Genomic DNA, 24,038 nt, shown 5'->3' on the forward strand with positions numbered 1-24,038 from the left:
ATTCTTCCCTAAAAGTGCCCTTGTAGATTTCTGAAATGCCCCAAATTGGTTTAGAATCATTCAGAGAGGATTTATCATATTTTCTTTTAATTGTAAACTATATGCAGAGCTTTGTTTTTGTACTTTTAATATCTCCATGAATAGAGATTGTTTGTGAGATATATTTATTTTGAACCTTATCATTCATAAAAAAGTAAAAAAATCTCTTCTAGAGGAGCTGAAAACTTGATAACAATATAGTTTTTTTTCACACTAATTACAAAATGATTTGTCATTGTCTTCTTTAGCATGTGTTTTGACATTTCATTCCATTTCCTGGTGGACTTCCATCTAAGTACTATTCAGATTCAGCCTCCCTAGGTTAACTAAGTGCCACTTATCTGCTGTGACATATTCCCCAATCTCATCAATGAAATTTAAAATTATATAATGCAAAAAATCTATCATTTATTTATTAAATTTATATGTAACTCGTCTCACTATCAAGCAACTCTTTTAGATGGATTTATAAAATTTGCTTAGAAATTAAATACGAAGTTGGAAATTTAATTTGGCAATGTGTAAACAAATAAGCCATGCTTATCAAATCTGCTATAGAATTGGATCTAGATTGATTCACACTAAATCCTTTGAGACCATCATTAAAATATTGCTGTTTTCAGTGAGAAAGTAGAGTTAGAATTTCATCATTTGAATTCATCAAATTCCTTATGTCTATGCATTTACATAATTGAAGGGAAATGTGTTGATTATACTATATTAATATTAATAGTGTATATTAGTGAAATGTTACAGATTTTGTTTTACTGTATTGTAATAACTTTGGTGGTGTAAACTACTTTGGTGGGACAGAAGCAGCATTGGTTGCACTTATGGATGATCTCTTGCAAGAGCAGAATGTGGATAGTGCATCCATTGTTGCTCTCCTTGACTTCTCAGTGGCTTTCAATACCACTGACCATAGTATCCTTTAGGAACATCTATGGGGTTAGGGGCTGGATGGCACAGTATGTTCCTGTTTGAAGTCTTTTCTCCAAGGTCAGTCCCAATTGGTGTTAACAGATAATGGGTCTAATCCACGGCCACTCCTTTATGGGTTGCCACAGAAAGGAGAGTACTTTCTCTGTTCCTTTTTAACATCTACTTGAAACTACTGGGGAAGATCATCTGACATCATGGGATGAGATGTCATCAATATGCTGATGATACATATCTCCATCCCAGTGATCCAAGCAATGCTGGCTGCCTTTTTTCAGTGCCAGGCGGCTAGCTGGATGGGGCCCAAAAGACTTCAGCTGAATCCTGGCAAGACAGAAATCATGAAGCTGTGGAGAAAAATCTGAGACTGAATCTGGATGGGTATGTCTAGTTTAATGAAAAGAAGGGCTAGGGATGACCTGATAGCATCGTTCCAATATCTCCGGGGTTGCCACAAAGAAAAGGGAGTCAAGCTATTCTCCAAAGGACCTGAGGGCAGGACAAGTAATGGGTGGAAACTAATCAAGGAGAGAAGCAACTTAGAACTAAGGAGAAATTTCCTGACAGAAGTGGAACAACTTCCCTCCAGAAGTTATGAATGTGCCAACATTGCAAGTTTTTAAGAAGAGATTGGACAACCAATCTCTGAAATGGTAGAGAGTTGCCTACCTGAGCAGTGGGTTGAAGTAGAAAACTTCCAAGGTCCCTTCCAACTGTTTTATTCTGTTCTGTTCTGTATCTAATGGCCTATATAAAACCTGGACTGTAAGTAACATAATGCTTACATATGGTTGTTCAGACTGAATAAAATAATTCCAAGAGTTTTTCCTTCTACTGAAGATTTTCTGAAGACTGCTATTCCTTTGTTTTAGCATTTTAGTCTTAGGATTCAGCTTGATCAATAAGAATAAACTATTATGTCAAGAGATGGCAATTCATAGTGAAGTTGTTTCAGTAGTAGGTTTTCTGTTCCACTGTTCTTCCATTTCTAATCATTGCTTGGGATTTTCCTTGCTATCATTGTAGAGTAGGAAGAATCAAATAAGAGTAAGAGTAAGAATCATTGTAGAGTAAGAATCATCAAATTTCCATCTGATGATTTTCATGCCACTGCTAGTGTATTTGGAACAGCCAGGATTAGGGTGAGAGACCTCCAACCACCTCCAGTTTATATTTCTGATTGCTGGAGCTTAAATGAGTCATAATGACCTTCATGCCTTGTTAAACAATGAGAGTGTTAATTGGATTACAGATTGGTTGATCTTATCGGAAAGGTGGAACTATACGCATATTTTTACTTTCGTTATTTTGTTTCACTTTCATTAGCACATATAGAAAAATTAGATAATATATTGTGCCAACTTCCTCAAAGGATATTAAAATTATAGGAAATTATGTGATAGTATTAGCAGTGTTGGGGATAACTTTGAAAGCACACCAACTTAATAGTCCATTTATATCAGAGTTAATAATGTTAAACTCCACAGCTTTCTAGCAATTCAGTGGGTTGAATGAAAGTGGGTTGTTAACCTTATAACAAAGAGTTCTGCACCATTGTGGTGCTTTTCCTATTCTAAATATCTTTAAGGATTTGAATGCATAAAATCTACTTAATCTTTTGCTCTTCAACTCTGCAGTTGCTTCTAATCTCCTCCCTGGTATCAGAAGAGACTTTATTTGCAAATCAGTGGGGATTTTTCAAAACCATTTTGCAAATCACCAGGGATTTCTGAAAACCATTAAATCAATTTTTGCACAACGATTTATTTTTAAACATTTGCTTTCATTTTCAGGTAAGCCTGTGATGAAGTGGGAATTAAGAGAGCAAATCTCTTAGTTGTTAAGTTACATGTGAGGTTTGCACATAAGCAGCTTTGGCCTTAAATTAATGGAGCTTCTTTCCACTCCTCTGAGCAAGTATCATCAAATTTGACCTTTCAGAATTACTACATTTTCAGGACTGGAATGTTCCCTTTGATACAAGAGTTGGGCTATTGATTTCAGAACTTCTTGCATTGCTGTTTAAAAAATCATTCATTTAGCTCCTTAGGGTTCCTGGTAGATTATATATTTTCTCTGCCATTTAAGCTAAGAAATGTAACAAATTGGAGAAAACCTGGGTTTTTACGAGCATGAGCCTGGTGCTTGGAATTCAGTCTGGCATCAAGCTAGCAGCATCAAATTGCCCCTGAATAATGGAATACTTTGCCTCTTGTGATCCAGATGGCACGTCTCTTGCAAACCAAACCAGCTTTTTCATAGAGGTTTTGATAAGAGTGTGGATGGAACTCTGACACCAGGGCTTGTTTGCTTTTTGGATGGGAATTTATTTATTTACTCAGAGAATTTATATGGCTACCCACTCACTTTCAGTGACTCTAAGAGGCTTACAAAAAATAAAATACCCAATATAAAAAGAGTAAAAGCAATTACATGCACCCAAAAAACAACAATTCAAGCAATTGAACAAGCCATTTAATGAGCTCCATCCCACTTTGCATTCCCAGGTTCCTTGACAAAACCAGGTCTTCAGTGATTCTAATTGGGAGCAGAATTTTGATCACTAAGCAATGTGCTCATTAAGCTAATCACCACATGACAATTTTAAAAAACCAATTTTAAAAGCATTTTCACTGTGGTCACTAAGCAAATCACTGTGTTTGCTAAGCAAATCATGTAGTTGTTAAACGAATCACGCAGTTGTTAAGCGAATCCAGGTTCCCAATTGACTTTGCTTGTCGGAAGATAACTGGGAAGGTTGCAAACTGCAATTCTATGTCTGCAAAATGCCACAACCATAGTAAAAGTGAACCAGTTGCCAAGCGGCCAGATTGCGACTGTATGACCATGGAAATAGTGCAATGGTCATAACTTTGAGGACAGTTTTTTTTCCAAGGTTGTCATAACTTTGAACAATAGTTAAATGTATGCTTATAAGTTAAGGACTACCTGTATGTAAGATAGATACATTGTCTTGCAAAACTTTTTTCTTTAATCTGTAAAACTTCCATTATTGTCTAGATATTTTTTTTAAATTTGTATGTCAGCCATTTGCTTAGCTTGTATGTTTATTTTAACCTAAAACAAATCTTTTTAAAAGGAAAGAGAAAAACACTCTGTGGGTGTGAAAATTCCTACGCTTAGGCACTGTAAAATTAAGAACACCATCTCACCGATCCTGTCTTTACTTTTTCCTCCCTCCTTTCTCATTTCCTGCCCTTCTATGTTCGTAGTTTCTGTAAACTGTTCTGCTGTATTGCACAAGTCTTGTATAGAGGTTGCCTGGATACCAGATGAAAACTTCTAGCCTTTACAGTTGTGGTGACAAGAGGGTTGAAAAGGGAAGCGGGGCGTCACCAAGTTACTGTTTGTTTTTCTCTAGGTTTCTTTCCCTTTCTTCCCCACCTCAGCAGTACAGAGAACCTTTGCCATTTTGAATTACAGCTGTAGCAGGGAACCTTACAAGTATAAATGTGATCTATCTCACTCACCAAAGTTTACTCGGGGTGGGGTGGGTGTGGGGGGTGGAGAAGAGAGAGAAGACCTATGCCTTTTAGGCAAATTCAGATTTACTGTTGTTCCTCCATATTTATTCTCATCATCTTGATTAAGCTTGCAATTTGTAATGTGACCGAGGACATGATTTTGTCATAAGCATGGCTTGAGAAGAAGGGAGGAAAGTTGCCCAATCTGCTGTTCTTTAACTACTCTGTCATGATGGATTGCAGTCATTCTACAGATAGCATGACATGCCAAAAAAGACTAAGTCCTGAGACAAATAATTCTTTCAACAACAACAGTAGCAAAATTCTGAGTAGATTGATCAGTTCCTGGCAACTTTAAGAATGAACTGGTTTCCTAGTGTGATTTGGGAATAGTAGCTCTCAAAAATGATTTATATACCCCTGCTTGTGGCTTTAAACATATGAGAATAACTCTGCTTATTTCAAGGCCCATGTGAGATTGCTACAACAGTCTATTATATCTTCACACGTGAACTATGCAGATATTCCACTTACCTTCAGTACTAGAACCTTTGTAGAGTCTCTTGTGGAAAGATACCAAATAAACAGCATCCTAAAGCAGAATCAAACTTCATCAACTGCAAGAGATATTCCAGTGTATTTTGTGTACTAAACTCTTCTAATTACGAGCTGATTGTTTAGAATATATTGGAATTTTTGCTGCTGGAATCAATGCATTCCCTATAATCTCCTTAGGATAGTTATTTTGTTGAGGTTAAGAGGGTTGTGTTAGGATACATTTTAGAGCCATGATGGTGAACCTATGGCACATGTGCCACAGGTGGCATGTAGAGCCATTTATGCGGGCACACAAGCCCCAGCCAAATGTACCTGCACTGAGCATTCGCGCGCCTCCTAGCTGATTTTCGGCTTGTTTGAGACCTTTTTTGCCCTCCTGGAGGCTCAAGGGAAGCCTCTGTAGCCTTTGGAGTCTGAAAAACAGGCCCATTTCAGCACTTCCAATATTTCCAGAAATACCAGAAGCGCTGGAACGGGCCCATTTTTTGGCCTCCAAAGGCTGCAGAGGATTTCCTCGAGCTCTCAGGAGGGCGAAAACGGCCTCTCCCAGGCTCCAGAGGCCCTCCGGAGGCTGAAAATGGGCACTTCCGGTATTTCTGGAAGGCCCATTTTTCGGCTTCCTGAGGCTGCAGAGGCTTCCCCTCAAGCCTCTTGGAGGGCAAAAAAGGCCCCAAACCGGCCGAAAATCAGCTGGGAGGTGCATGCATGTGCAGTGCAGGTAATGGGGCAGGGGGGTTGCGCATGCATGCACAGGGGGAGCAGGGTGCATTGCATTGTGTGCACATGTGCTATCACATGCATGCGTGCTTTCGGCACACCACAACAAAAAGGTTCGCCATCACTGTTTTAGAGCATTGAACTAAGTTGGACAACTCAGTTATGGAATAATTGGTGCAAATAACCATGTAATTAATGTGTTCAAATAGCCTCTCTAGAATTATCTATTTCAGTAATTTCACATTGATTGGAAACTTGTATGCAAATTTCTGATAACAGCTTCCCAGACTAGTTCTACCTAACTTGACTAACATTCTTGTTAAAATGTTCAGATTACAAGTCTGAACATTCCTTACGTGCATCCTATTGATCCTCCTCCACTTACAGAAGCTTAATTCTAGTCTGCAGGAATGTTCTGATCGGTGCTGTGACGAGAGTCCAGGAATGGGTTAAAGTCCTCCTTCTGATGTCATCAAGCTGAGTCTGCCACTATAAAAACGTCAGCCTCTGGCTGGCCTGCCCAATTTTTGGCTCAGCTTCTTGTCAAAAAGCTAGTCTCTGGAAAGATTGCTTTAACAGAGCTAAGAGAAAGTTTGAAAAAGCAATTAGGAGACAGATTCTGATTGAAAAATCCAGCTCCTGGGGATCCGGTAGAGCTCTGTCTCCAGGAGACCGGGGATCCGTTCTCCTGCAGCGTGGAGGGTTTGGCGCTGCCTCGTGAAAGTCTGTGGACCCAGGGAGCCTTCTTAGAAGTCTTCCACGCAGCTCCATGGATTGCGCGGTTTGCTGCCGCTACTGCCATCACTGCCCGAACCACTCCACAGCTGATCTCGGAGCTTCATTCTACCGCTTTTCAGCTGTTTCGCTGCAATTTGATCACTCGGGGCCTGGTAAGAGTCTATTGAGCGAAGGAGGTAAAGAAGCCATTCCGGAGCTCCTCCATGTGGCGGGTGGCCATTTTGAATCAGCTGGGCAGCCATTTTGTTGAGGGTAAAAACACTTCCTTAGGGCCTCACAGTTTATAACTTGCCTGGCTCATTGCATCAGACAGCACCTCACAGGTGAATCTCACAGCACCCTTGGTGTCTGTGGCTGTTTGCAATATGGAAAGGGAAGCACCCCAGCCTGCTACCAAAGAATTGGAAGAGCCCCAAGAGGCATGAGCCCCTTCGAGGAAGAGAAAAAGACAGCCCCTTCTGCCAACAGAGAAGTTGCTGCAAAAATCAAGGCCAAAGCCCTAGCTCCCCGAAAGTCTTCAAAATCTGAGCTTAGGGCTGAAAAGAGAAGACATGCTGCTCTTGAAAAGCAGTTTGAAAAAAGGTTGGCACAAATGCAAGCCCAGATTCATCAAGTCTCTCATCCTGGGGAGGTGCATATTAGCCCTGAGATTTCTTCTAAGGGAGGGGAATCTACTTCCAATCACCTGTTAGCATGGTCCCCTGAGAGTGGAGGAAGAACCCTAGGGTTTAAGCAGGTCAGGGCCTTCCTCTAGACAGGCTACATGGGACCTGGCCCTTCCTTCCTGAGTGGTCGGGGTTCAGGGAGGGTCTAGGCCTAGGCCTGAAGCAACCTACACCCCCACTGCTGCGGGCCTATGTTTGGAGGAGAATAGGCCTGAAGATCTCAGGGAGATGGTCATGGTAGCCATTAGACAGGGCCTAGCTGAAGGATTCAAATATTTCCTTCACCTCCGAGGGGGCCCAGCCTTGTTAACCCAAAGGTTTCCACAAGGGGTCTCCCAGTCTCCGAAGGGTGTGCCCAGACATCAGTTCTATTCTCAGCCCTCCCTCTTGGAGTGGAGGGAGGAAGAGGAGGATAATTATTCCAAATCCTCTGACCATAGCCATTCTGGTCACTCTGAGGAGGAGGAAGGGGAACTTATCCCAATAGGTCTCAGGAGGAAGATCTCAAAGTTGATCAACCTCCTGTTGCGGGAGTTTTCAAACCTTCATTATTCAAGCCCTTGTTACACAAGGCCTTGATCACTGCACAACTCAGCCCTGAGGAGGTTGCCCCTGACCCACAAGCAACCACTTCTGGCCACTCCGATTTGTTATTCTCCAAGCCAATGGTGCAGGTGGAGGTACTCCCCTCCCCTTCCTTCTCTTCCTTGATTTAGTAAAGGAACAGTGCACCTCCTCAGGGGCGGGACCTTGCCCGTCTGCTCATGACAGATGATTCTACAATGTGGGACCGTCCCTGGCCAAAGCCCTGGTCGTGCCGTCGGTAGATGCTCCAGTGGTGGCTTCATTCTCCTCTGGCACCCCCCATTGAATCAGAGGATGTGCTCAAGGCAGAGGACAGGTGATCTGAGCAAACTCTCAAGCGCACTCACCAGGCTGCAGCTTGGGCAATTACAGCATCCACGGCAGTCTCGTATTTTACGAGATCCTCTTTCCGCTGGCTTCATTAGCTTCAGGAAAGGCTTCCGGCCACCGAATGCAGGGCACACCAGGACATCAATAAAATTATTGCAGCAGCAGAGTTTACAGCAGACACTATCCTGAACTCAGCCAAATTCGCTTCCAGGGCCATGGCTTCTGTGACGGCCAGACGGCTGCTTTGGCTGCCCAAGTGGCAGTCCGACTGTCGCTGAAAATGGAAGCTGGCGTCGGCTCCACGCGCAAGCAAGAAGCTGTTTGGCGACGTCCTTGACCCTTATTTGATGGAAACCAAGGACAAGAAGAAGGTCCTCTCCTTGGCGGGGAAGAAGTCCGAGTATTGTCCCGGACCTTACTATTGCCCATCATCCTTCAGATCCAATACCAGCCCTCGATTCTCCAGAGGTCACAGGTCCTTTTCTGCTCATCAGGAACAACGGCCTGACGCTTCTGGGAGACAGCAACAGGGCCCCAGTAAACAGCCCTTTCGAGGGGGAGGAGGTCGTTCATTTAGATGCTCAAAGTGAATGCATCTCCTCCCCCATTGGAGGCCGTTGGGCTTTCTTCGCCTTCAGATGGGAGGAATCTACATCTGACGCCTGGGTTCGTGAGACGGTGAGGTAACGTCTCCAACTGGAGTTTCTCTCCCCACCTCCACGATGGTTCACACGTCAAGGAACAGCTCTAGACGGGCCCTTATGGAATTGGCGATCCAACATCTCATCGACATACAAGCTATTCAACCTGTTCCTGAGGATCAACGAGGGCAAGGCTTCTACTCTCGCCTCTTCATGATTCCGAAGGCCTCTGGGGTGTGTGAGCCATATTGGATCTGAAATTATTAAACAAATTTATTCCATACAGGCGGTTTAAGATGTAGTCATTGCATTCTATCCTTGAGAGCGTTCGAGAGGGCGACCTCCTCTCCTCTATAGACCTCACAGAGGCTTACCTCCACATCCTTACTTGGCCCCATCATCGCCAGTTTCTCTGTTTTTGTTATCAGAACGCCCACTTCCAATACCGGGCTCTACCCTTTGGTCTCTCGTCGGCCCCAAGGGTTTTCACAAAGGTCTTGGCAGCTTTGGCAGCTTCACTTCGCACCATTCCGGTGAGGGTCCTATGCTACCTGGACGACATTCTCATCCTGTCGCAGTCGATCCACTTGGCCCACCACAGATGCCAGTCTTCATGGTTGGGGATCCCGTCTGGAGAGAGAAATAGCCCAGGGGTGTTGGTCTCCAGCAGAAAGTACCTGCCCCATCAACTGGTTGGAGCTTAGGGCTATCTTCCTAGCCCTAAAACACTTTTGGAACAGGGTGGCAGGTCAATATGTGTTGGTAATGACCAACAACGTGGCCGCAAAGCCCATGTCAACAGGTGGGAGGGACCAGGTCCAAGGCCTTGATGAAGGAGGCAGAGCATCTAGGGAGGTGGGCAGAGTGACACCTCATTTCACTCAAAGTGGACCATATCTCGGGTGTTGACAATGTCCAGGCTGACTGGTTGAGTCGGTCTACAGTCGACCAAGCAGATGGAGCCTCTCTCACTCCGTTTCTGGACTTGTCTCGCCGATTCGGTCTCCCGACCGTAGATCTCTTTGCCTACCCTCAGAATGCACAGGTGAGCAGGTCCTTCACCAGGTTTCCGGCCCAGGGAGCAGAGGGTACCAATGCGCTTCAGAGCATTGGCGCCTGGTCTCCAGGTCTCCTCTACGCCTTTCCCCCATTTCCCATCATTCTGGCTGTCATTCGGAAGTAGTTGGAGGAGAATTCTACTGGCGCCCCATTGGCCCAGGAGACCCTGGTTTGCAGACCTGGTGAACCTGTTGGTGGCCCCACCGTGGAGGATCCCTGCCTCCAGGATCTCCCCACGTCAGGGGGCATTATTACACCTGAGCCCCCAGTGGTTCAATTTAACCGCTTGGCATTTGAGGGGCAATCTATGAGGGCTTCCAACTTTACGGAAAGGGTGATTGACACCATCCAAGCTTCCTGGAAACTGTCTACAACTTGCATCTATGATGTGACTTGGAGAACTTTCTGTACCTGGTACATGCCTTTGGCCATAGACCCCTCTTTGGCCTCTGGCAGAGGTGCTCAGGTTTTTACAGGATGGCTTGGATAAAGGCCTGGCCCCAAATGCTTTGCCGCCAAGTCATGGCTCTTTCCTCTGTGGTTTCCTGGGACAAGTAGGATTCCTTATCCCACCGTGCTTCGGTGCATAGGTTTTTAAGGGGAGCATCTAACCTCTGACCTCCTGTTGTTCATAGGTTTCCTTCTTGGGATTTACAGAAGGTTTTACAGGCTCTCACGAGACCTTCCTTTGAACCCCTCAGGTCTGTGTCTCTACCTATGCTGTCCCTCAAAGTAGTATTTTTAGTGGCCATTACCTCGACCAGGAGTGTCCGAATTAGCGGCACATTCTGTATGACAAGACCTGTGTCTTTTCCATCAGAACAGGGTAGTTCTTAGGTTAGACCCCACGTTTGTCTCCAAGATAAACTCTTGATTTCACCGGTCTCAAGATGTGCTTCCAGACTTTTGTCCCAGATCACAACACGAACTGGAACACAGATGGCACATGCTAGATGTGAGGCGGGCACTCCGAATTTACATCAAGCGGACAGCGGCTTTTTGAAAATCTGAAGCTATGTTTGTGTCATTTCATCCCTCTACCTTGGGGAACAAGGTGACTTCAGTGACACTGCTACACTTCATAAATCATGAGAACCAATTAACTGCCACTGGAATTTCCTAATATGCCATACAGAATAACCTTGAACTTTTCAACTTGTCAAACTCTCTTTAAAAAAATGTGGCAGCTGAATTTCAAAGCTGACAGGCGTCCCCCTTGAAAACTCCCTCTAAAAGAAAAAAAACAGATACAGGGGTTAACACATTGTCCTTAACCCACTCTCCCCCCTCTACGAGGACCCTTTGGTTTGTGTAGAAAATCCTTATGGAATTAGTTAACCAATTGATCAGCATGAACATCCCAATTCTTTACCCAACTAGCATCTAAGAGGGGGTATCCTTTCCATAAGACCAGATATTGCAATTAGCCACGGTGTAATCTAGAATCGAGAATTTTTTGAATCTCATAATGTGTTTCCTCCTGTACCATTAACGATTTAGGGGGAGTGATTGGCGGTGGTCTTATCATTGATGTAGTAGCTGGTTTTAATAAACTACAATGGAATACTGGATGAATTTTCCCCAATATTGGAGGAAGACTTAATTAGACAGTGACTGGATTGATTATCTTTGAAATTGGGAATGGACCCAAGAATTTTGGACCCAGCTTCTTACTGGGCAGTTTCAACCTAAGATACTTGGTCAACAAATATACTTTGTCCCCTACTTTAAAAGGCGGTTGAAGGGATCCATGCTTAGCTGCCTGTTTTTTATAATTTTTTGCAGCTTCGGTCAAAGCTTTTGTTGTATCTTCCCATCCTTTCTTTAATGAGTTCATTCATTCTGTTAGGGACATGGCTGAGGGAGGTTGTCTAGGTAACTCTGGCATCAGGGCAAAATCCATTCCAGTGTTGATTTGGAATGGAGTCAATCCCGTGCTGCTATGTACTGCATTATTGTAAGCAACCTCTGCAAAAGGTAATAGCTCAGCCCAATTTTCTTGTTGATAATTTACATGGCATCTAATGTATTGTTCATTCATGGTGTTAGCCCTCTCCGCTGCTCCATTACAAGCAGGATGGAAAGCTGAGGATAACCCTTGAGAGGAACCAATGGATTTCACAAATTCCCTCCAAAATTTTGCGGTAAATTGTACCCCTCTGTCTGATATTATTCTACAAGGTACTCCATGTAGTCTATAGATATGTTTCACGAACAACTTTGCAAGTTTTTTTGCAGATGGAAGTCCTTTGCATGCTATAAAATGGGCCTGTATAGAGAATAAGTCAATTCTAGTCCAAATGATTGTATTCCCTTCGCTCTTAGGTAATTCAACAATAAAGTCCATTGCAATCTCCTCCCAAGGTTGGATTGGTTCAGCGACTTGTTGCGGGAGGCCAGGGGGGTTTCCAGTTCGATGTTTTATTGTGGCACAAATTGAGCAACTTTTTACATAGTCCTCGACATCAGGTTTAATTTTTGGCCACCAGAACTGTCTTCTCAGTAAATGTAGGGTTTTTAGGAATCCAAAGTGGCCTCCCAGCCGGGAGTCATGGCTACGCTTTAGTACCAGTAGTCTTAGGGTTGTGGGTACATAAAGCTTAGTCCCTTTCCAAGCTAGTCATTCATTGTCAACTCAGTTTGATGGTCCAGGAACCAAGGATCAGTCAATAGGGACGTTTTCAATTCTGCAGTCAGCTTATCTTCCAGGTGTTTGGGGTTGCAGTTGGCTTGAGCTCGAGTGGTCACTTGGCCTGCCGATTGAGCGTCTGAAATTAAGGCTTGTACTATTTCCTCTCGGTGGCTGTCAAACTGAGGTTTTCTGGACAGAGCATCCGCCAGTACATTTTTCCCTCCGGGGATATATTTAATGTTGAAATTGAATCGCTTGAAATATTGGGCCCAGCGGACTTGTTTGGGCAATAATCTCCCAGGGGTCTTTAGAGCCTTGAGGTTCTTATGATCAGTCCATACCTCAAAGGCCTCTGGCGCGCCTTCTAGAAAATGCCTCCAAGTCAACAAAGCCCATCGTACAGTGAATGCTTCTTTCTCCCAGACCGCCCACCTTCGCTCTGTGTCTGTCAGCTTTTTGAACATATAAGCACAAGGCATCAGTCAGCCTTGAGAGTCCTTTTGCAGCAAAACAGCTGCCACTGCTACATCACTTGCATCTGTTTGGACAATAAAAGGCTTGGTCGCATCTGGGTGCTGGAGGATGGGCTCAGCTGTGAAGTGGCGTTTTAAGGCCTCGAAAGCTTTCTGACAGTCCATAGTCCAAGCCAGGGGTTGACTTGGCTTCAGTTTGGTGGGTGACGGGCCCGATTTTAATAGCTCTGTCAACGGGAGGGCAACTTCAGCAAAGGACTGAATGAATTGTCTATAGAAGTTGGCAAACCCCAAGAAACTTTGAAGTTGTTTTCGGGTTCTGGGGGATTGCCAGTCTAGCACCGCTTTCACCTTTCTAGGGTCCATTTCAATCCCCAGGTTGGATATTTGGTAGCCTAAGTAGTCCAGCAACTCCTTGTGGAATTCACGTTTTGAGAGTTTCACATATAATTTGGCGGCTAGAAGTTTTTCTAGAACCTGTCGGACCAATTGAACATGTTCTTCCATGGTTTCACTGAAGATAAGGATGTCACCCAGGTACATGAGGACCCCCCGGCAAAGGTGCGGGTGTAGCACCTCATTGATGAGCTGCATAAACACTGCAGGAGCCCCCTGAAGTCCAAAAGGCATTACTTTGAATTGGAAGCTACCCAGAGGGCAGTTAAAAGCAGTTTTCCACTCATCTCCCTCTTTGATGCGGACCCGGTAGTAAGCTTCCCTGAGATCTAGCTTGGTGAATATTTTGCCCTTCGACAGGTGGTTCAATAAGTCCTTCATAAGAGGGAGAGGATACATGTTTTTGACGTATACAGCGTTCATGCCTCTAAAGTCAACACACAATCTCAACCCACCATCTTCTCCTTGAACAATACGGGGGGCAGCTAATCTTGATTTGACAGGCTCAATAAAACCTCGTTCCAAATTGCTGTCAATGTATTTCCTTAATTCAGCCATTTCAACAGGCGTCATGGAATACATCTTTGGTTTTGGTAATTTCGCCCCGGGATCTAATTCTATGGCGCAATCAGTGGCTCGATGGGGAGGTAAAACATTACACTCTTCTTCACTGAAGCGGACCGTGGTGTTGGTCCGGTGGTCCGTTGCTCCCATCTGTGCAGAGGGGGCTTTCCCAGCTGTGTTTGGTGAACTCGCCCCTACCCGGAGGTCTTCCTTGATTCTTCCGACCTCTAACAGTTGTATTAGGCTTCAGCTGCGGAGCTTGTGGTACAGGAGCAGAGGCCAGACAGTCGGCTGCCCTATGACCGGCTTGGCCACATTGGTAACATTTCAGCACCCTGGTGGGTCGGGTATGAGCAGTTTCGGCTGATCTGGTCTGCAGTCTCCTTGCCACAGTTCTCTTAGGCAGGGCTGCTGGAAGGGGTTTCCTGTGTGGGTTGATGCTGCGATCTAAGCTGAGTGATGCGCCATACCACGATTGTAAAGTCTCTGGGATTCCCCTAATTTCACAGGCCTTTACTTCTGGATCAATGTAAAGTTGTTCTTTCAGGCCAATCCATGAGGCGGCTTGCAACCCTTCTAAACTCCCAAATGAATTCTGACAAGGGTCCATTCTCTGCTACCCTGTCTGGATTTTCAAATCTGAGTCTTAATAATTGAATAAATCTGTTTACATCATATAATTCGGGGGCTTGTTCGTTGTGTATTGGGCCATCCAGTCTGAAGCATCCCCTTCATTCATCCCATTTGTTATGGCCGTAACCAAATTGCGTTCTGTGGCGTATTGATCTCCAAATTGTTCTATATGGGATTGGATTCGAGTGAGGAAGTAATTGAAATGTTCATGGCGGCCATCGAATACAGCCTTAAAGGGTATTTGGTCCAGCCTGGGTCGTGGTTGCGGAGGTGGCACAGGCTAGGCCCCTGCAGGTTGTAAAGGAATGAAGGGAACTGGCCTGGTGGTGTACGTAGGCTGGGTAGGCCCCCTGTATCCTGGCCGGGTGGTGCCTCTCTGGAATAGGGGTCCCAGTGGCCTCACTGCTGGTTGAGGCTGCATTTGTGACTGCTAGGAGGAAGATGGGTGTGGTCTGGTTCCCTGGTCGGGTGGAGGGGAAGTGGCTGCTGTCTGCTGTCTGGGCAACCCCCCTTCAGACCAGGGCTGTGTGGGTTCTGGCTGCCATTGGCATTGAATCCACCCCTGGCCTTGATAAAATCCCCACCCTGGAGGGATACTCTCTGCAGGGGGCAAAATTCCTTCTGGAAAATGAGAGGATTGCCTGGGGGGCTGCAACATACCTCTGTCAGTTGATGCTTCCTTCTGGCTTCCACCAACTGGCATCTGTATAGTCTCCTCGTTCCTCACGATACTTGGGTACGTGAATATGGGTGGTCTCAAGCTTCCACCCGTCCAAACAGACTGTGAGACCAAACCTGTCACCTTTAAATTCTGGAACTGTTGATGGAAATCTGCCCTTGATGGATTTACAGGAATAATCTGGGGGTTGTCTTCTTGAGAGAAATCTGATCCCAATTGTCTCTCTTCCCTCCAATCTGACAGAATAGCCATATGCCTGGGGCTAGAGAAAGATTTCAGACAGCTGGGTTACATCTGGGTTATAACAACTTCTTGAGTTGAAACACTTCGGTATAGCTCCCAAATCTCTTTCTCCTACTGCCATCCTGAAAGCATCCATCATCTTCTCCAAACAAGGGCTGGCAGGTTCAATTAATGCTCCGGAGGGAGGGCCCACACGCTGCCCCCTGCACATCTCCAACTTCGGCTGATTGTTGATCTCTCTCCATTTCTGGGAAAATAATTCCAAGGTATCAGCCAACCCTTTCAAAAATAAAAAGTGGAGTTTGGGAAATAAATGTAAGGCATCCAGAAAGTATCTGTGATCTCAATCACACCGAAACATTTTCTCTCCAATTTATTTATTTAGAAACAGATCTGGCATGTCAAAGGCAATTTCCCAAAGTGAAAAGTTTTTGCGCATTACACAGAATCCACCTTCTCTCCTCCCTTCTCTCTTCCCACTGCTACACTCCATAAATCACGAGAACCAATTAACTGCCACTGGAATTTCCTAATATGCCACACAGAATAACCTTGAACTTTTCAACTCTTCCAACTCTCTTTAAAAAAATGTGGCAGTTTCAAAGCTGACACCATAGTCATCAGCCAGCTTACTCAGATTGGGGGGAAGAGGAAGAAGAAGGAGATATGTTAACCCTTCTGATTACAGCCGTTCCTCTCACTCTGAGGAGGAGGAGGGGGAAATAGTGGATCACAATACATCTGAGGAGGAAGAGTTTAGAGCTGATCGACCTTCCTCTTCTGGGGTTTTCAAACCGTCTCTCTTCAAACCTCCCTTGCACAAAGACTTGGTTACGGCAAAATTGACACCTGAGGAAGTGGCCCCAGAACCTCAGACGGCCCTTACAGGCTACAGTGATTCTCTTCACCAAACCAGTAGTTCATGCTGAAATTCTCCCTTCCCCCACTATATTCCTTGATTTAGTTAAGGAACAGGGAGCCTCCCCTGGGTCTGGCCCTCGGCCTTCTTCGCATTATAGGTGTTTTTACAATGTGGGCCCCACCTTAGCCAATGCCTTGATTGTCCCTTCATTAGATGCCCCAGTGGTTGCCTCCTCCTCCTCATCAGGCATGCCCACTGAACCTGAGGATGTGCTGAAGGCAGAAGATAGGAGGTCTGAGCAAATCCTCAGGTGCACCCACCAGGCTGCGGCTTGGGCTATCGGCATCTACAGCAGCTTTGTTTTTCACAAGATCCTCACTTCACTGGCTCCAGCAGCTACAAGAGGCTCCTGGCCACGGATTTCAGGGCGCATCAGGATCTTAACAAGATAATTGTTTCTCCGGAATTTACAGCAGATGCGACCTTGAATTCTGTGAAGTTGGGCCATGGCTTCCTCTGTAGTCGCCAGACGGCTCCTTTGGCTGTGGAATTGGCACTCGGATGGAAGTTGGTGTCGGCCCCTTTGAAAAGCTGTTTGGCGATGCTCTAGAGCCTTGCTTGGTCGAAACCAAGGACAAACACAAGATTCTATCTACAGCAGGGAAGAGATCGGACTATCGTCCCAGTCCATACTACTGGCCCCCTTCCTTCAGGTCTGAATCCACATCGCGATTCTCCAGAGGCCAGAGATCTTTCCTGCATCGCCAAGAACAACGTCCTGAGGCTTCAGGCAAGCAGCAACAGGCCCCTGGTAAATGGCCCTTTCGAGGGGGAGGAGGTCGTTTGTTCCCATGCTCGAAGTAAAGACCCGGTTGGATCCCCCATCAGAGGCCGTTTGGCTTTCTTCACCTCTAGATGAGAGGAGTCAAAATCAGATGCCTGGGTACCTAAAACAGTGAGATTTGGCCTGCAGCTTTAGTTTGTGTCTCCACCCCTGCAATTTTTGTTCGATGTCCTGCGTCAAGGGACAGCTCTAGATGGGCCCTTGTGGAATCAGCCATTCAACATCTGCTCAATATTCGGGCCATTGAGCCAGTTCCGATGAGTAATGAGGACTGGGTTTCTACTCTCGCCTCTTCGTGATCCCGAAGGCCTCTGGGGGGTGGAGGGCCATCCTCGACCTGAAACTCCTAAACAAATTTATTCTGTACAGGCATTTTAAAATGCAAACTCTGCATTCCATTTTAGAGAGTGTTCGAGAGGGCGACCTCCTTTCCTCCATTGTTCTCACAGAGGCTTACCTCCATATTCCTATCTGGCCTCATCACCATCAGTTTCTCCGTTTCTGTTACCAGAACGTCCATTTCCAGTACCGGGCCCTTCCCTTTGATCTTTCTTCGGCACCCAGGGTCTTTACAAAGGTGCTGGCAGCTCTGGCAGCTTCGCTGAGGTCTATTCTGGTGAGGGTCCAGTGTTATCTGGATGACATCCTGAAACAGTTGCAGTCGGTAGGATCTGTTCATCGAGACCTTGCATCACACTACAGTGCCTGCGAGACCACGGCTTCTCGATCAACCTAAAAAAAAGCCACTTCTCCCCTATGACCAGGCTGTTGCATCTCGGGGCGATCATCGATACTTCCTGCTGCCAAGTTTTTCTCTCTCCAGACCGCGCAGAGAACCTCAACACCCTTGTAATCCAGATCCAACGCCTGCGCACCTCCCCCTGTCTCTGCTGTCTCAGCTCCTGGGGAAGATGATCTCCTGCATTGGCATTGTCCCGTGGGCCCGCCTTCATGCCAGTGCGCTCCAGTGGTTCCTGCTGCCATCCCAACGAGCAGGCACCAGCCACTCATCTATCAAAGTGCAGGTTCCACCGCAGGTCCTTCATTTCTTCAGGTGGTGGCAATCTCAGGCAGTATGGCGGGGCCTCCCCTTCAAGGAGCTGGACAGGGTCCTGCTCACTACAGATGCCAGTCTTCAAGGCTGGGGCGCCCATATAGAGTGCCAGATTGCTCAAGGATGGTGGTATCAGGGAGACAGAGCTTGCCCTATAAATTGGTTCAAACTCAGGGCCATTTTCTTGGCCCTGAAACATTTCCGGCACAGGGTGGTGGGTTGTCATGTTCTAGTCACGATGGACAATGTGGCTGCAAAGGCCCATGTCAACAGACGGGGGGAACCAGGTACAGGGCCCTCATGAGGGAGGCAGAACACCTGGGGAGATGGGCAGAGAGACATCTTCTGTCCATCAAGGCGGATCACATATTAGGGGTTGACAGTGTCCAGGAGAGTTGGTTGAATCTGTCCCAGGTTGATCATACGGAATGGAGTCTCCATCCCTCATTATTTCTGGATTTGTTCCACAGGTTTGGTACCCCGGCAGTGGATCTCTTCACCACTCCCCTCAACACTCAGATAAGCAGATTCTTCACCAGGTTTCTGACCCAGGGAGCGGAGGGGACCAACGCGCCTCGAAGTCGCTGGCCTTCAGGTCTCCTTTATGCCTTTTACCCTCTTCCGTTAATTCTGACTGTAATCCGGAAGATGTTGGAGGAGAAGGCGGAGCTGATTCTCCTGGTCCCCCTTTGGCCCAGGAGACCCTGGTTTGCAGATCTGGTGAACTGTCTGTAGACCAGCCGTGGAGGATCCTGGACGACAGGATCTCCCTGCAGTAGTGGTCCTTGATTCATCCAGACCCTCAGTGGTTCCGGTTATCCGCTTGGCGCTTGAGCGGCAATCTATGAGGGAGGCCAATTTTTCTGAGAGGGTGATAGACACCATTCAGGCCTCCCTCAAGCCGTCTACCTCATGCATCTACGATGCTACCTGGAAGGTCTTCTGTTCATGGGCTCTTAAGTCGGAAATTGTACCTTCCTCGGCTTCTGTGGCGGAGGTGTTAATGTTCCTCCAGGATGGGCTTGATAAAGGCCTCGCCCTAATACTCTTCGCCGTCAAGTTGCGGCTCTTTCCTCTATTTTGTCCTGGGAGGGTTTTGATTCTTTATCTCATCATCCCTCTACACAGGTTTCTATGGGGGGCGGGCGGGCTGATAACGTTCGCTCTCCCATGGTTCACAGATTTCCCACATGGGACCTCCTTAAGTTCTATGGGCTCTCACAGGCCTCCCTTTGAACCTCTTAGATCAGTGTCTCTACAACTCTACAACCTTTAAAGTGGCATTTTTGGTGGCCATCACTTCAGCCAGGAGGGTGTCAGAGTTGGCGGTCCTCTCCAATAGACAGGACCTTTGTGTGTTCCATGAGGATAGGGTGGTTTTGAGGTTAGATCCCTCGTTTGTTCCTAAGATAAACTCCTGGTTTCACCGGGCACAAGAAGTTATTTTGCTAAATTTCTGCCCAGGACCACAACATGAGTTAGAGCACTGATGGCATAAGTTGGATGTAAGACGGGCCCTCAAGATCTACATCAAGAGGACTGCTGAATTTAGGAGATCAGAGGCTATGTTTGTGTCATTTCATCCTACCTCCTTGGGGACCAAGGTAGCTCCTTCTACAATTGGGAGGTGGATTTGGACTTGCATCTCCAAGGCCTACCAAGCTTTGTCCTTGCCACTTCCTAGGAACATCACGGCTCACTCAACTAGGAGTGCGGCTACTTCGGCTGCCTGGTCTTCTCAGGCTTCGCTGGAGATTTGCAGGGCTGTCTCTGTCGTTGTTAATACAACATTATAAGTTGGACTCCTTTGCTTCGGTGGACACCTCATTCGGAAGGAGGGTGCTTCAACAGGTAGTACCACAGTCGGAATGACCTACCCAGATGTTAACCCTCCCATGGGCATGCAGGCTTTGGTATGTCCCATTCCTGGACTCCCTTAGCAGCATGTATGAGAATGGGCATTGATAGAATCACCTGAGAACGCCCTTTCTATATACGCTGTAAGAGAGTCCAGCCCCACCCTACTTCATCTGGGAGGGGGTGTTTTGTTATGTTTACCTTCCAGAGACACGTTATGTCTGTCAAGAATCTTCGCCTAAACGATGGCGAGCAGCCAAAGCTGATGGTTTTTATAGTGGCAGTCCCAGGTCTATGATGTCAGTAGGAGGAGTCGTATCCCATTCCTGGACTCTCTTGCAGCGTATTTAGAAAGGGCGTTCTCAGGTAATTCTACCAATGCCTATTCTTAAAATTCTTATTTACATTATCACTGCATAGTTCTGGATATGATTACAATTTGTTTCATGTCTTAATTTTTCCTAAATAAGCCTCCCCCGCTTTTATAGCAAGCTCATAATCCTGCATATTAGCTAATATTTTCAGCTGTGGCCTTTTGTTCTTCCTCTTAGTCTAAGTCCATAATGTAGTTTTTAAACAGAAGAAACTTTGTACTTGGCCCTTTGTACAAATACTCTTTGTAGCTGAAAAAGCTATTGTACCATTTTATGTGGAAAGACTTGTTTAGCATGGATGAAAATGTACATGAATGAAAATGTACATAATTATAATTTAATAATTATAAGGTGTATACACATCTATCTACTCTTCTCCTTTTAGTGACTGGGCTTTTGTTCTCTTCTCACTTTCTTTAGGAAACCATGTTCTGGAAGTTTGATCTCCACACAACTTCTCATATTGATACACTTTTGGAGCGTGGGAATGTGACCCTTTTTGAACTTTTGGATGAGGAAGATGTGTTGCAGGAATGCAAGGTGGTCAATCGAAAGCTTATAGACTTCCTGGTGCAACCAGAACATATGGAAGCTCTAGTCACTTGTGTGACTGAGGAGCCCCCTGGGGATGTGGATGAAAGAGTGCGCTACAAGTAAGTAGACCTTCAAACCTCAAGAATAGGCATGAATTAGAATATTGTGCAAAAGTTCATTTATTTCAGTAATGCAATTTAAAAGGTGAAACTAATATGTGACATTACATGCAAAACGAGATAGTTCAAGCCGTGATTTGTCATAATTGAGATGATTATGGCTTACAGCTCATGAAAACCTCAAATCCACAATCTCAGAAAATTAGAATATTACATGCAATCAATACAACAAGGATGGTACAAAGAACAATATCGGACCTCTGAAAAGTATAAGCATGCATATGTACTCAGTACGTGGTTTGGGCCCCTTTTGCAGCAATTACTGCCTCAATGCGGCGTGGCATGGAAGCTATCAGCCTGTGGCACTGCTGAGGTGTTATGGAAGACCAGGATGCTTCAATAGTGGCCTTCAGCTCTTCTACATTGTTTGGTCTCATGTCTCTCATCTTTCTCTTGGCAATGCCCCATGGATTCTCTATGGGGTTCAGGTCAGGTGAGTTTGCTGGGCAATCAAGCACAGTAATCCCACCGTCATTGAACCAGGTTTGGGTGCTTTTGGCAGTGTGGGCAGGTGCCAAGTCCTGCTGGAAAATGAAGTCAGCATCCCCATAAAGCTCATCTCCAGAAGGAAGCATGAAGTGCTCCAAAATCTCCTGGTAGACGGCTGCATTGACTCTGGTCTTAATGAAGCACAGTGGACCAACACCAGCAGATGACATGGCTCCCCAAATCAACACAGACTGTGGAAACTTCACACTGGACTTCAAGCATCTTGCAGAGTGTGCCTCTCCATTCTTCCTCCGGACTCTGGGTCCTGGGTTTCCAAATGAGATGCAAAAGTTGCTCTCATCAGAAAAGAGGACGTTGGACCACTGAGCAACAGACCAGTTCTGTTTTTCTTTAACCCAGGTAAGATGCTTCTGACATTTGTTGTTCAGGAGCGGCTTGACAAGAAGAATACGACATTTGAAGCCCATGTCCAGGATCCGTCTGCATGTGGTGGCTCTTGATGCACTGACTCCAGCCTCAGCCCACTCCTTGTGAAAGTCCCCAACACTTTTGAATGGCCTTTTCCTGACAATCCTCTCCAGGCTGCGGTCATCCCTGCTGCTTGTGCACCTTTTTCTTCCACACTTTTCCCTTCCACATAACTTTCTATTAATGTGCTTTGATACAGCACTTTGGGAACATCCAACTTCTTTTTCAATTACCTTTTGAGGCTTTCCCTCCTTATGGAGGGTGTCAATGATGGTTTTCTGCACAACTGTCAGGTCAGCAGTCTTTCCCATGATTGTGATTCCTACTGAACCAGACTGAGAGACTATTTAAAGGCTCAGGAACCCTTTGTAGGTGTTATGGTTTAGCTGATTAGAGGGGGACACTTTGAGCCTAGCATATTGAACCTTTTCACAATATTCTAATTTTCTGAGATTGTGGATTTGGGGTTTTCATGAGCTGTAAGCCATAATCATCTCAATTATGACAAATCACGGCTTGAACTATCTTTCTTTGCATGTAATGAGTCTATCTCATATATTAGTTTCAACTTTTAAGTTGCATTACTGAAATAAATGGAACTTTTGCACGATATTCTAATTTTTCGAGTTTCACCTGTATATGAGACTTCTATCGATCAAATTCAGATCTCCAGAATGTCCAGAACCAGGGAGATTTATGTGTTGGACTCATCTTTCCTAATTCTACTGAAGAGTCATATTTTTGCATCCTCTCCACATGAATATTTAGCTAATGGGCACAAAGAGGGGGAGGTAGCATGTTTAACTGGAGTATTATCCTAAGAGCTGCCTGTAAAATTGGGGCTGTTCTAAGCACCAGCTGTTCTGGTTTTCATCTCCATATCATGATCGTGCAGAAAGGTATAAAATGAGCATAAATGAGTGTTCCTATCTTCCTGTCCATAGCAGTATTGATCTCCATGATACTACTCTAGACTCCTCCCCTCCCATCTGTAACAAAACAGAATAAATTTCTTCTGAACTAAATGAATTACCTGTAATTATATGCTACTAGGACATGGAGATAGGTCAGTTGGATGTAGGGGCAGATTATTCATTCAGTTATAACTTGTGAACAAAGCCAGTGTGGAAAATAACAGGTAAGTGGTCAAACCTTCTACTTAACTGTGTTCTCTGTGTACATTGAAGGAACGTTATGTGCAATAGTTAACAAACCAAACCAATGGTGTTTGATATGCTTTTGAATGTACAGAACAAGATTAATATAAGCAATTTGAAAAACATAATTTGAATTTAAATTAAATTGGTCTGAGTAAAAAAAGAAAAAGACCTCAGATCCATAGATAGAATGCTTACTGAATCGTCAGTCAGTAATCCTAGTAGTATATATAATAACTAGATAATTCTAGAAATTATGAAAGGTTACTGGGTTGTGTAAGATCTCCCTCAGCCTTTCTACTCATGGTTGTTCTAACCATGCCTTGAATGAGTAAGTGCTAAAATAGCACAACAGCAGAAAATAAACATAGATCCTTAATTTAACAGCAAAATTATATATGAATCCTATGTTTATTATATACTCTTTGGCTTTTCATGACAGAGTCTTTCAGAATCAGGTGGCATACAAGTTTAATATATTATGATTGATTCCACAGTCAGCCAGATGTTTAGATTGGATTTGGCATTTTTATCCACCTAGTAATTATTACATATACAAAGATATAAACCACAGTTGCCAGTTCTCCAGTTAATGTTGGCTTTCACATGCATTAAGTTTTTCCCAAGATCCTAAGATGTTGTAATGCATTGGCATAGTATATGTGCAGATCCAAGCAGCCTTTTGTAATTGACAGGTGGAATTTTTGTCAACACTTAGATTTTTAAAGTGTCATACAAGATTTCTTGGTATGGATCCATTATTGTTATGATTGATTGCACAACCAGATGTTTAGACTGGATTTGGTATTTTTATCCACCTATTGAGTCCTTCCCAAGGACCTTAGATAGACAGGTGTTGTGGTTTAATATTAAAGGTATTGTC

The 24,038-nt window shown here is 45.0% G+C and overlaps 1 protein-coding gene across 14 annotated transcripts in view; it reads left to right on the plus strand.

Annotated features, from left to right (window-relative positions):
• Positions 1 to 24,038, plus strand: part of PPP6R1 (protein phosphatase 6 regulatory subunit 1) — a 70,638-nt gene that overhangs the window by 9,182 nt on the left and 37,418 nt on the right. For 6 of the 14 annotated variants that reach the window (XM_087945584.1, XM_087945589.1, XM_087945579.1 and 3 more), the window contains exon 2: positions 20,788 to 21,020. In XM_087945584.1, the coding sequence (XP_087801710.1) occupies positions 20,794 to 21,020 (227 nt within the window). In that variant the 5' untranslated portion in view covers positions 20,788 to 20,793. Of the gene's footprint in view, positions 1 to 18,606; positions 18,654 to 19,820; positions 20,050 to 20,201; positions 20,360 to 20,785; positions 21,021 to 24,038 lie in introns of those variants that run through there. The other 8 variants (XM_087945583.1, XM_087945576.1, XM_087945578.1 and 5 more) reach the window with 4 other exon arrangements.

The sequence above is a fragment of the Notechis scutatus genome, chromosome Z (genome assembly GCF_049901735.1).
Source record: "Notechis scutatus isolate UNSWTSFEM ecotype Mainland chromosome Z, rNotScu1.2, whole genome shotgun sequence".
Classification (NCBI taxonomy): domain Eukaryota; kingdom Metazoa; phylum Chordata; class Lepidosauria; order Squamata; family Elapidae; genus Notechis; species Notechis scutatus.